Raw genomic sequence first — 14552 nt, 5'->3', positions numbered from 1 at the left:
TACTATCTACTAAGTATGTATATATTACACATTAAACATCAGTAACTCATTAATAATCAAAGCAACTGGGTTAATTAGTTTAACATACAGACTAAAGGTCATCTCCTTTAGATACAGCAAGACACTCAATGGAAAGATCTAATTTTACAAAATATTAAGGTCTAAATCAGTTATATATTAACAATGCAAGATACATCCTGTTTTATTGGAAGAGAGAACTTTTTTAAGAACCCTTTTAGTTGTGTAATTCAAATTTACAAACCAATCGCTTAACATTTTAATGCCTGGACTAACACATCAGTGACCAAGTGATTCTTTAAATATAAAAAAGTGTTAATGTTCTTGTGTCAAAAGATTATTGAAGACACAACATGCTTTCAGTGCCAACTGCATTTTAATAACAATTTACATTTTGCAAAATCACAGTCTTACACAACTAAGCTTATCTTTTCAGCTTGCTCAACATATGTGACCTCCCTCATCAATAAAACCAACATCATTAAGGCCTCTGATAAAATCGTTTATTATATTAAAGGTTTTGTGACAGAAAAGTTTGCCCTGTAGTGTATTCGTAAATGCACGGTTGATATAACAACACAAGAACACTTACAAACAAAATGCAGTCCACAGAATTAAAGTTCACAACTTTTCCGTGAATTTCTAGATTATAAAACACTTCTTGTGGAATGGCTATGGTTAATAATACTGAGACTAATTATAAGTAAAATGTTGTAGTAAAATAAAAAGAGCTAAACATTATGACTTTTTGTTAACTTGAACATGACCAAAGTTTCAGCTGGAAGGATATTGATAGGCATTGGAAGATGGCAATGACAGGTATTTGTAATCATTACTCAATCTGAATCTAGCTCAAGTATGACAAAAGTTTATTAATATATTTCAAGCATTCTTGTAAGTTCAAGACTTTGACTGGTTACAATTCGATTGAAAACATCCTTAAAGCAGTGAAAACAAGTCAGTTTAATGTCTAAAACAGAACACAAAATGTAACAACAATTTTGATCTAAGAGTAATATTTCATAGACTACAAAAATGAAGAAAGGTAATTTAACGATTTATCCAAGCATTTAAAACAATACCACATTAATATTCACCCACCATTTGGTATTAAAATTCAAGACTTTTATATCACTGGTTACAATTCAAGGCTAACTTGACCAACTATGGTAGAGACTGAAGACACAATGTACCCTTCATGTGTGAAACAAATACTTCAGAGATTTACAAAAAATAATTAAATAAATAAATATAGACAATAACCTCCCAAAATATCTTAATCTGATAAATACCATACTTTTGTGAATGTTAAATCTTTATTTCAAGTGTATGAAAGCAATAGATGAATTAAATATAAATATATATATTTCAAGGTTTTGATGTAGGGAACGTTATGTAGAGTTAAGGCACAAGAAATGCAAAATATCACTTTATGAAGTAGTTTTATTTAAATAAATAGATGAAGACAATAACCTCCCAAAATATCCTTATCTGATAAATACCATACTTTTGTGAATGTTGAATCTTTATTTCAAGTGTATGAAAGCAATAGATGAATTAAATATAAATATATATATTTCAAGGTTTTGATGTACGGAACGTTATGTAGAGTTAAGGCACAAGAAATGCAAAACTTTTACTTTATGAAGTCTTTTTATTTAAATAAATAGATATAGACAATTACCTCCCAAAATATCTTAATTATACCATATTTTGTGAATGTTAAATCTTTATTTTCCAGTGTATGGAAGCAACAGATGAATTAAATATAAATATATATATTTCAAGGTTTTGATGTAGGGAATGTTATGTATAGTAAAGGCACAATTTCTTTTTATGAAGTCTTTTTATGTTCGAATAGACCCCTAAATAATGCTTAATATATAATTGCTATTATTTAAGTTCTTTCCATTCTCGTTAAGTGAATATTTTCCTAGTTATTTATGAGTAAGAAATAGATAAAGAAAAGAATAGATAAAAGATCTGTTCAACAACCAGAAAACGTGAGATAGAAAAGAAAAAAAATATAACCGAGTATAGAATTATAACCGTTACTCTGTGAAATAGCAATCTTAAACTTCACTGCTATGTTAAACCTATATGTGTCTACCATGTGAATATGCTAAATATTCATGTATTTAGAATAACAAAGATTTTACCAAGACACACTTCAAAGATGTTCAGTTTTCCTATGGAATGCATGATCTAGTGACATATTATTCTAGATCTTTAGAGAATACCTCACAATCTTTAAGTACAATTTGCAATTCAACATATTTTCTAATGTGTATGCGTGTGCGGGGTGTGTGTATCCTTCTAAAAAAAGTTCTGGAAGGGTGGTCTGGCCAAGTTAAATAAAAATACAGAAATCATACAAAATATAAATACTTAATAATATCACAAGAATAAAACACTTCAAAATAAAAGTCAAGGCAGGACTATGAAATAAATCAAACAAATCAAATTAAAATCACTAAAATAAATGAAATGAAAATGAAATGAAATAGAAATGCAGTAATAACCACAAATCTTTCTTCAAAAAAATCAGTTGCAACAGAAGGATTGACTTCTAAGCCCATCTTTTCCTCTAATTTTTTATACAAATTTCGAGGACGAGTCTGAAAAATAAAGAAACCATTAGAAGGTTCTTCTTAGGCTTTGCTTATTAGAAAGTTAACATCACAAGTTTGAAACTTTGAGAGCTTATTTCAGTCACATTTTCAGTCGTCACCTTGTAATATTAAAATACAGACGTTTAATAATGAAATCACAGCAACATAAGTAAGTGTATTTTATGATAAAAATTCAAAATATTCTCGCAGAAAATTAAAACAACAAACTCAAGCTGCAAATATTAAAATACAGACGTTTAATAATGAAATCACAGCCACATTAGTAAGTGTATTTTATAATAAAAATTTAAAACATTCTTGCAGAAAACCAAAACAACAAACAACAAACTCAAGCTGCAAATCTTCCTTAAAGAAGATTGTTTCAATAATTCTGTTTTCATAAAGCTTGTACTTTGTATTACATCAGCTATGCTACTGGCCGAAACAAGGAAAACAATTAATACGCTTCTACAAGCTACTCTCCCAATCGAGGGTAAGAAATAAATCGTGGTAGCTGTAATTTTAAACAGCTAATGACAAGGTCATTATCATATTATCAACCCCAAATATAAGCAGATTAAAAAAAATGCTAGAAGTTTTCAAAAGTACTTTCATGAAGGTTTCTGATTCTTTTATCTCTTTTTTTTTCACAGACATTCAGGAGTGTAAAAAAAAAATCTAAAAAAAAAAACAATTAAATGTCTCAGTGTGGATTACTATTTACTTTATAGAGTGTCCCAAAATGCTTGTTGAAATTTGATCATTGGTGACCATTACCTGACTTTTCTAGCATATTTTTCTTTGGGAGGGGGGGGGATACTGATGACCCTTAAAGCTGTATACAGGCGCGTATCCAGGATTTTCTAACCCGGGGGGCGCGAATTACTATCTAAGCGGAGCGCCACCATCGGTTGGCGCGGAGCGTACAAGAAAATTTCTGGTTTTGATACCCCCGAGATCACCGGAAATGGCACTTCTCGGGCTTGAAAATGAGCAACCAGATGTACACTTTTGCCTGAGAACCAAGTATTTCCCAAAAGTTTTTTCCATCCATAACCTTTTTGAAGATTGTCACCAGTCACACATCATGTTAGACCTCATTGCATGTCCTAGGATCATTGCTTTTGTAGGTTATTCTACGTCACGGCCCAGAATATCCGAAAGCCCCACTTTTCAAGGTTTTAAGCCCATTACTTGTTGAGAATTTGAAAATTGACTTTTCTCGTGAATAAAATCACTTGAAAACATACCCATAATGTTGCACAAAATTCAATCTATAGACAACCAATATAGAAAAACCTCCTTGAACCCCTAACAGACAGGTCAAAATTGAACGAGTGGAGGAAAGTATGATGAAGAATGTTGGTGAGGAAATTTTGGAAAATTCCGACACAGTTAATTTATTGGTGTAGAAATATTGCAACCTCTTATAATGGCTTTTACAAAACTTGGATGAAGGAACAGAAAAATAGCAGATATTTCCGATATCAGGTATATCGAAAGCGAACACTTCACTCATAGGCGTAGGTCCCGTAGGATGCGGGGGCTGCAGCCCCCCTCCCCCCAATTGTTTTCCCATTTTTTGGGCACCTACTGAAAGAAAAATAAATAGCAATGAATAGCTTAAAATGATCTCCTTGGTAATTGAAATAAAGTTGTAAGCTTGGCCGACATTACTACTGTAAAAGAGAGTTTTGACATAAATGGATCTGTATGCTTTTCCTCCATCTACATAAGACATTTGGGTGTTTACATTAGCATCCGGCGGTATACTGTGCAACTTTGACGGACCGTGCGGTACACGATGCCATACAATGTAATGACCGATCTTGCCTATATGATATTGTCATTGACATATTGAATGCGCGCTTTGCGCGCGAAAAATTTTGGCTCTTTTTTCGGGCAAGTCATTACAGCCCCCAAATCCAATCTGGCTCCTACGCCTTTGATTATACACATTGAGTTTTTTAGGCTGTACATCGTGGAACATGCATTTCAATGCTCATTGATATGATGTTATATCTGCTCTTTGCTTTACAAATTCGAACAGGCGTGTAGCGAGTAATTGCCAAGGGAGGGCGAAGCCTGTAGGCAAACTATCTAAGCGAAGCGCCACCATGAGTTGGCGCGAAGCGTACAATAAAAAATTTGGCCGAAAATGCCTCCCAGATCGCTGGAAATGACACTTCCCAGGCCTTGTAAGTTGCATCTAAGCATTGTCTATTTTTAAATTACTAGCTCGAAGGGGGGGCGGTTGCCCCCTTCCCGAAATGCGTTATGTTCCCCGACGACTCGGTCGAGTTCAAGTACATTAGTGAGAGAGGAAAAACGGAAACGTCAAAAATGGAGTTGTCGGGGTAAGGGGTAGGGTGAGGCGCACACCCCCTCCGTAATCCTTGATCTGTCACTGGCTACCCTGTGTATATAATAGGGATCTTTCTCTTCCCGAGGTCTTGGCTATCTTCTACTCCCTCCTTTTCTCCTTTTTCTCTCTTTTTTCTTTTTCTTTTCCCTTCCTTCCTCTCCTCCTTTTCTTTTTTCCCCTCCTTTTCCCTTTTTTCTTCTCTTTTTTTTCTCTCCTCTTTTCCTTACCCGGGGGGCGCGCGCCCCCAACGCCCCCCCCCTAGATACGCACCTGGTATGTAACATTTATTTTCACCATCTCAACCAAGTCTTGCCATATTTACACACAATAGAGTTCTGAATAGTCACCACAAGTTTTGGCTGCTGCCTAGCAGGTAATTAACCATTTGAATCACACCTGCCCTTGACCATTTAAAAAAAAAAAAAATTGTGTCACACAAAATTAATATCATAATTTTTTTCCCCCCCCATCTGGAATGTATTCTTATATGGATTAGAGTATCAAGATATTATGTTTTCAAGTTGAATATATGGATTTGACACATTTGGTATGAAGTTAGTCTTGAATACTTTTTTATCTCACTTCAATAATTTCCTACAGGTACCATCTTACTTATACCTACAGCTGTTACCTTCACCTCACCAACAAGCTTTTGCATTGCCATTTTACCCTCATCTCCAAATCCTATTTATTCATGAAGATATCTTCCGTTTTCTTGTCAGTTACGACTGTCTTCCCCTCAGAGGTTGGTGTTGCATTTGGCACAGGAACTTTAACCTTCCCTGTTCCCTTATCAACAGAACTCTTCGGTGGCACGGAACTCTTTGGTGGCACAGAACTCTTTGGTGGTATTGTTGACTTTGCACCTTTACTTCTCACTAGGTTAGTCGAGGTCCTTGCGGTTCTCACGGGAGAAATGGACTTCGAACGTTGGCCTGTCGCTTTAGAGCGCCTCCCACCACTGGTGGCACTATACAGGAGGTTGAAGCTCTTCACTGATCTTATCGGCAGTATCTTTTCCCTTTTACGACTTTTCTCAAATATTTCGAGAGTTATATCTGGGTAAATATGAAAGAAAGGTAACAAGTTCCATAAAATTGAATAGCCAGAAAGCTGATGACACTCTTTTATAAAACCATCATGTGTCGCCTTTGGGCTTCAGCCAGTTGCTTCCACAAATGTAAACAAATCAGAGATGCAAAGCAAAGTAAGACATTTTTTTCAAAGTATCTGGGAGTCATTTAATTAAGTTAACCTTTTTGCATGATTCCTTTTCATATATGATCGCTAGTATCCCAACACAATTCCGTACAGCAGCTCACCTTGTAACGTGTAATTTTAGATAACAGAAGTCCAAAATTTGGAGAAATTTACCGTTAATGGAAAAAAACCGAATGGAATGCATTGGTGCTGTCACATATTAACAAATAAAGAATAATTTGAAGCTGTTAATTTTGACACTTCTTTCTTGTTAAAAAAGGAGCAAATTATTTCTATGATTAGTATATTTTCCAACCTTCAAAATAAACCAAACTACTTCAAAATATCATATCGTGTGGCTTTAATAGTTCATCCTCCGATAGAAAGTATTGCTTGCAAAAGTTCAGTTGGTGTTTAACATCTGAAAGTCTCCAAGGCCTGTTTGAAGGATTACTTATGCTGGATACATTCAAATTGAACCTCAGTGTTTACAACACTTTCTAGCCAATGATGCAAATATTTTTAAATACTAATTATTTCCATTAGTTAAACAACACATGCTGAAATACCTAAAATAAATTCTGTACGTTACATCCCAACTGCACAAGTCCACAGATTATTCTAACCTCTCAATAAAGGATAAAGAATGAAAACTAAAAACATAGAATATATCACAAGTTACCGATGGTTTCTGCGATCATCGGCGGTAGCTTTTCTCGGAGGACATCGCAGTTGGTATGGAGGGCAGGATTCACATTCACTTCCAACAGCCAAATCTATATATAGAGCACACAGATCAAAGTCTATCTCAGTATGGTTGTGGTATAAGAAGGAACTCGAGAGAACTAGCTGTGAACGTAAACTAAATGTCCCAGTAGAAATCATATTGACGTGTTTAAGAAGCTGCAAGTATTACTCATGTAAATTGTATCGTTGAGGTGAGAGAGGGGTAAGGGGGTGAGTGGTCAGAGGGGAGAGATTTAGGTGGTGACAGGGTCAAAGAAGTGGAGAGAATGCAAAAGAGGTGGAGAGCAGAAGATAGAGGATAGGGGAAGAAGGGACAACAGGGAGAAACAGGGGAGAGAGAGGAGATAGAAGATTTTATGCCTCACCAAGTTTTCGTTCTACTGGGGTGTTAAAATATAAGAAAATAATGCAAATGTCACAGTATACAAGATTTCTTACACTTGTGAATCTGTCTATTCACAGCCTGTTAATATTTCTCTCTCATTTGATCGTTAAATCACTTTGTTTTTGTTTTGCTCACTGAAGAGAACAGTGCTGCTGCTGCCCCTTCTCTGTGGAACAGCCTTCCAGAACATGTAAAACATAGTCCATCTTTTGCTTCTTTTAAACGCTATCTCAAGACTCCCCTAATGAAAACTGTTTAATTAATTGTTCACTGTTGCTCATTTTTGCTTGCATTTTTGTCTTGTATAATGTTTACTGTCTTTTTGTTTTGCTATCGCACTGTTTGTGTCACTGCGCCATGGGCATCTTTTTCTTGATGGATACTGGCGCTTTATAAATGTCCATTATTATTATTTATTATTATTATGAAAGAACTAACAAAACAATAATGAATATTTCTTAATAATAATTATTCGAAGCCCCATTTGTCTCTTTTCATGATTCTGTGGCATCTAAAAGCTAAGAACAAGGACTTGGGGTCATCATAAGTTGGCATATCGTCTGAAACAGAATCAGTCTTTTTCACATGCATGCTTGCGTGATAATCTCGTTAGATACCTTCATGTCTGCGTCGATGATGAAATCAAATCCGAGGAGATCAAAGAGTCCCAGTCTGTTATCCAGCTTAGTCTTGACAGCATGAAAGCAGTGAGTCATAACCTGCTGCATCCTCTTCTGACAAGAGAAAGAACCAAATATGGTAAAATATAGTTTAATAACAGCTTTATAATCAGTTCTTTTTTCTATTTGTTTTCCATTTTTCAAGTCCTGGCAGGATGAAACTGGAAAGCAAGTTACGCACGCCTCTTCTTTGGCAATGTTTACGGTGTGGTGTAATCTATTTACGTAGTAAAAGATGTAGAGCTCCACCACCGGGCGGCGTCCATGTCTGTTCGATACTTATTAAACGTTTGTAAATAAAAATCACCGTTTGCTAATATAGGCTTACTATCATCTTTCCCAACGAACAGAGACAACTCTCAGAGGCATTGATGATGCCATAATCCGACATACGGAACCTATCGAGTTTATCAATTAACATGTGATTCCAATTTGTCAAGCTCTAAAGACACCCCATGGAGTATTTTCCAATATTATTTCAGATTATTTACTTTACAGGCAAGTAAACTATTATTAGAGACCAAGAAACCAGTATGGAAGTCATTCATGCATGACTGTTGACGATTGCCAACTTTTTCCTCCTACAGAAAATGTGACATTGTCGTCTTGACCGAGAAAACAGACGGAGAAAATCTCTGTCAAAGGTAGACTTCACACCTCATACACATCACAGTCTGTTCCGGGGAAGAGTAGTGTACAGAGATGGTCCTTTATCATCTCTGTATGACTCATGAATTTCCTTAATTTTCCTTAATAAGAGATTCAGCAAACATATAGTACATATAGTGCAGTAAACGTGGTCGACCATTGTGACCAATACACACTGTGCAGTGCTGCACTAACAAAGCATTTCTTTTTGAACAGATTTGACCAATCACATGACTCCTTACCAAATTTAACAAAACTTTATAATATCCGGCTTGTTATTGGCAAGTTTTGTAACTACAGTAATGGTACAAGTTGCGGAAAGTACCAGGAACCGTTGTGGGAAATTCCCCCCCCCCCCTCTCAAGAGAAAATACTTTTGCGGGACCCAATGCGAACATTGGTATGTTAAACAACAACTCTAGACATTCTTCCTGTTATCAAAGGTTTGGTTTTTAATGTGTGCAGACAACTTTTACCCCTCACAAAAACTCTTCAGGTCTTTACAGGCAGGATAACAGAAATGACCAAATATCTCTCTGTAGCCATGATCAATCATTTCACTGACATAGAATAAAAAATACATGATGCCCAACGACACGACACATTCCAGGTATCAAAGTTTTGAGTTTTTATGGCTTAGACATTTCTTATAACTTTAAAAACCTTTAAAGGGTGTGAAGACTCGCGCTAAAACAAACGTCTAATGCCCGTAATCTGACCTACTTTCAAATGAGGTGTAACAGAAGTGTTAGACACCACCATCGATCCCAGAAAATACACACACAACTTGCTACCGTTTGTAATTAGACACTACTGTACAGTCAGTACATACAGCTACTGTCAATACCCACAACACAGTGTACATAGCAGCGTGGACATCTCAGGTCCAGCTAAAGATAACAAGGTATCACGTTTCATTACTGTCTGCATTTTGTTGCGGCACTAACAAAACATCACTTGCAAGCAACAGAAAGTTAACTTTTTCAGATGGCCACACGCGGTTTGGGGCGAGTCTTCAATGCCTTTAAACCTTCCTATCCCCTCCTGCTTATAGTTTGAGAAAGTTCTTCAAATGGAAGAACAGCTTCACCATTACTTTGGTTGTTTACACTAGAAAGAAATATTGTTTTAAAAATTGGCTGAAAATACAGAGACAAGGCATGTATTCATTAATCCATTGGTTGAGGGTGTCTTTTTGACGATTAACTCTAAGCTTCAGCGTCACATTTCAAAGGTTCTAATTTAAAATGAACTATATTTGTCTAATCTTTATCTCACACTTTGCTCCATATTTTTCTCTTGGTAAAAGGTAAAATAGTTTTGACTACATCCATTTTAGGGCCCATACTATATGCTGTTCCTGTGTGGTATCATTTTTTTACATTTTAGGGATAAAAAAAAACAGAGTAAGACATTTTCTAAAATATTTTGCCAAAGTTTTCAACCTTCACAATCATCATTCAAATAAAGTCATAGCAGCTACGAATCACTTTTTATTATAACTTTAGAAGCCATCCCGTGGAATGTATTTATCGATAAACTGAGGAATGACCAAGGAGAATATTCATGACCCTTGGAACCATCCTACCCCCCTCCCCTCCCCCTCCCCTAATAGAAAAAGAGATAAAAGAGGATAAACAGTAATTTAGAAAACTTACTGTGAAGTGACCGAAAACCCAATCATCTGGTAGGCCATGCTGTTCTGCTATTTCTGTATTGATGTAATCATTAAACCTCTCCATGCTCCACACTGTTTCATCCTTCATGTCTTTATACTGTGGAACTTTCTTCTGTTGATACTGAAACGGTTTTATGAAGAAAAGAACATCATCAACATCTAGCATTTTCAAAGAATTTGAGAGACAAATGCATCTCTGCCTTTCAGGATTTAGATCTGTTTTCACTTGACAATTCACTTCATTGAAAGTGCTAAATAAGGCAGTTATTTTCCGATGCTGATTAGCATCTACAAATGTATGTAGGAGATGCTAATGGCTGATTATTTTACACTTCAGGTAGGGTGGTGGCTATCCAATTTTCAATTTTAGCACATTTTAGAGTTTTTAACAATTTGGAAGACCACTTCATCTGGAAACCCCCCCCCCCCCACACCTTACTTTGGCAAACCAGGGGTGGAACCAAGCCCTCCCAGATGCTATTTTTCATTGCTTCTAATTCAACTGAAGTCATACGGAACCGTATAAATTACCAACCCCTTCCCCTCCTCCCTCCCCTTCCCTTTTTTCCCTCCCCTCATAGCAGAGGTAAATGGGGACCAAGTATCAGAACAGTCCGATGGCTCATGCAGATTACTTAAGATAAATAATGACTCTCCCAAATTTGTCCTTTAACATAATAGAGAAACTTTCCAAGGAAATTTTAAGATGAATTACCATCAGTTTTGGCTCCAAATTTGCTACAAATTTAAATAACGGTCATTCACGTTAAAATTTTAAAACGTAATTTAACTGCCACCCTAAGAATATCATATATAGTTTAGTTTAGAGGCCCAAGGATCAGGGAGCCTTACAGTAGCTTATTTGAGACCCGATCTGTGTTAGATCGTGGATGAACACCAGCTAATTTCAAGCCTTCTCTTTTTGATAAGTGTTCATTCAGAGGATAACAAGGCAGGGGTGTGAATTGGCTCCCATTCCTGCTCCCGGGACCGCCATTTAACGTCCCCATCTGACGGACGAGAGTGTACCCCCAGCATCTGACCACTTTCTCAAATACTGAGGTAGGCAAAGGCACCACATTCGACATCACTGCAGTGCAGCCATGACAAACAAAGTTGTTTCGGAACCAAGTGAAGAACAGAAACAAACCCCTTTTCCCAAGTTCAGCAACCAGAAACTACCAAATCCATGGAAGACTCCTCACATCACCACTGCACTGTAGCGATATTTGAATAGGTCAAGAGAATCTGGCTCCTGGCTGAATTTGATCCTGGAACCTAAGGATTGTGAGGTGGACACTCTAACCGCTGAACCAAGCCTTATCTTAAAGGTATTCCTCTCTTTAAGACAGCTTGTGAAAACGTCTGACTGATATCTCCTCTATGTGTAGCAATGATTCAGGGGGGGGGGGGGGGGACTGAACCTCCAGCAGAGGTCTTCTAAAACTTTTCGCAATTTTAATCATGTGTAATTTCTTGGCTATACTCATGACCTGTCATAGCTACATGGTAGCAATGCAGTACTAACAAATTTTTGCAGTAGGCGAACAAATTAACAAAAAAAAAACAATTCTGAGTATAAAGCAAAATCAATAGAAACACTTACTGCCTAAGACATAAAAACACATATTTGAAAGAACAAATTTTTAGCCAGTGAGAGATTATTCTAACCAATTAATGATCCCAGAATGACAAAATCATAATATGATAGTAAGCTATTGAGGAACAACTGCCATCACAGAGTACTTGCTGTGATTCATTTCTTAAAGCATGGAAGGGATTGATCATACAATTCTAAATTCAGATATTTCTAAGCAACATGTGAAGTGGTTTAATTATTTAAGGATCATACAAATTTTTTATCCAAAAGTTTAAATTAGATCATAAATCAATAACGATAAAACTTATGACAGCTAGGGTGCATAATCCTAATATATACCTGATTTGTAAGATGCCTAGCAAGGTCTTTGCTCTCTGGATCGTAATCTTCGCAGGAGAGGCGACAGTAGCCGGAGTGATAAAGGACCACAAAGGGACTGGTACAGGCGATTAACATGTAGGTCCTGACATCAAACTTCTTCCCATTTAGTAATAAAGGTTTTGGAAGGTACCTTGGAAAATTCAGTAAAAGAAAAAGAAGAAAAAAAGCAAGATTGCCCAATTAATTGCATTTTTTTATGGCAAAGATATGTTTTGTTTCCTTCAAATTTGGTGATCCTTTATGAAGCGTCTGGCAACAGACAAAGTTAGTGATGTCATCACGGTAATGAATTGAGCAGATTTTTTTTTTTTTTTTGTCCTTTATACATGTACAATTCAGTTACCAGCATATACTGAAGAAAGTAATATGATAACATACAAGTTATGAATATTAATGAGATTTTAAATGCACGTTTCTTTTTCATTGACAACATAAAAACAAACATTCCAAATGTATATATCACATTTCAAGGATTAATAAACAAACAAAATCATAATACGAAAGTAAAGCTTAGGAGGAACAACTGCCAAGGGGTTTATCGAGTAAAACATAATTTACATTCAAACAATCACATTTAGAGTTAGGAACAAGATATATTGAGAGGTTAGTTATTCGACTAACAGTGTCCGAGATTTGTCACATATATGCCTTTGACACAAAACAAATTCTTAAAACTGCCATGGTGAAATTGTACCTCTGGATAAGTCTCTGATTGGTCCCCCGTTTGACCCTTGACCTTTGCAAAGCACCACTGGATCCGTCATCTCTATATTTCTGCTTTAGTTCCACTAAATCTCTCACCAAGTAGATTCCTTTCCCCTGGTTCATGTTGTTTGGTTTACAAATCCAGATTTCGCCTTCTAAAAAATTAAACAGGAGAAGGAAAAGAAATAGATAAACGATTGAATTGAAGAGAGTTGGTTAAAATTCTACCTTTTTAGGTTTTTTTTCATCATAGTGATCATTCTTTTCTTCATGAAGTTGTTTGAATTTGCTACATATAGCTGGGCAATTTTTCTCATCTTGGTACATAACTGTTGAAATCTGATAATTAGCCCACCCACTCTTTACCACCCCTTCATCCAGCAAATAAATTTCATTTGTAAAAAAAAAGAAGAAAAAAATGTACCATCATCTTTGGTTGGATGCTTGGATATTTTCAAAGTAAGAATTAAAAATTAAAGATAGTTTAAACTAAATCAGTACAATAGAAAGTGTTACTTATTAAAGTGGTTCTGTCTTAGATATTAATTGTTGGAGAAATTGTGTACGTTAAAATGTTAAAACGTTCATGATATAATCATAATAATCTTGAGTTCTTTTTACCATGCTTAAGCGACCAAAAATGTTGATGAAACCCACAAGTGCTCATGGATTACAACTTACAAGTCGGGTGGCTTCCAATTCACATTTTAACTCAAATTTGGAATCTTTTCAATTTTTAGAAAGTCATTTCAGATGGGAAAACTGTAGATTGCTCTTGATTGAAAACCCACCTTACAATGACCCGGCCAGGTATCGAACCAGGAACCTCCCAATTGCTAAGCTCCATTGCTTCAAATGCTACCGCCTTTATCCACTTAGCCACAGCACCAGTTTAATATATATATATATACAAATATATATATATATATATATATATATAATTGAAAATCGTAATGAGTTGGAAAATCAAGAACAGTGAAAAAACTTCCAGCCTCCACCGGGATTCGAACCCGGGCCTCCCGCTCTGTACGCGACCCTAACAATTAGGCTATGGACGCTGATTGTATGTCCAGAGGTTCGAAACCGGTAAGGAAGGTCGTAATTCCACTGTAGGCGTTTGTCACCTGTATCGAACAATACTAGTTCTGTTTTTGGTGACATATTTTGCCTTACTCTAGAGATCAAACATGATGCTAACCAACTCGAAATCATTTGTGATTCCTAAAGCCGGATCTTGAAAGGGATACTTTGAACAGACTTTATGTTCATGAAATGGAGGTAAACGACAAAGGCAAATGAATATATAATTGAAAATCTATATAAATATATATATATATATATATATATATATGTAGATATAGATATATATATATATATATATATATAGATATAGATATATATATATATATATATATATATATAGATATATGACCACTGAAAACTGCCATCTGCTCAGATAGCCTTGGTAAGTGACAAAATTGGCAGTAATTGGAGCAATCCAATATTGGTTTGCCCTTTCTCTGGCCATTCGGG

At 35.9% G+C, this 14552-nt stretch overlaps 1 protein-coding gene across 7 annotated transcripts in view; it reads right to left on the bottom strand.

Annotated features, from left to right (window-relative positions):
* Positions 1 to 4583: 4583 nt before the first annotated feature.
* LOC139976430 (uncharacterized) overlaps positions 4584 to 14552 on the bottom strand; it is a 101288-nt gene continuing 91319 nt past the window's right edge. For all 7 annotated transcript variants that reach the window (XM_071985148.1, XM_071985151.1, XM_071985150.1 and 4 more), the window contains exons 8-13: positions 13009 to 13174; positions 12273 to 12444; positions 10314 to 10454; positions 7945 to 8061; positions 6878 to 6971; positions 4584 to 6053 (exon numbers count right to left, since the gene is read on the bottom strand). In XM_071985148.1, the coding sequence (XP_071841249.1) occupies positions 5680 to 6053; positions 6878 to 6971; positions 7945 to 8061; positions 10314 to 10454; positions 12273 to 12444; positions 13009 to 13174 (1064 nt within the window). In that variant the 3' untranslated portion in view covers positions 4584 to 5679. The remainder of the gene's footprint in view (positions 6054 to 6877; positions 6972 to 7944; positions 8062 to 10313; positions 10455 to 12272; positions 12445 to 13008; positions 13175 to 14552) is intronic.

Source organism: Apostichopus japonicus, chromosome 11 (assembly GCF_037975245.1).
Source record: "Apostichopus japonicus isolate 1M-3 chromosome 11, ASM3797524v1, whole genome shotgun sequence".
In the NCBI taxonomy this organism is placed as follows: domain Eukaryota; kingdom Metazoa; phylum Echinodermata; class Holothuroidea; order Aspidochirotida; family Stichopodidae; genus Apostichopus; species Apostichopus japonicus.
The sequence above is the reverse complement of the archived record's forward strand: the minus strand, read 5'-3'. Positions and strand labels throughout refer to the sequence as shown.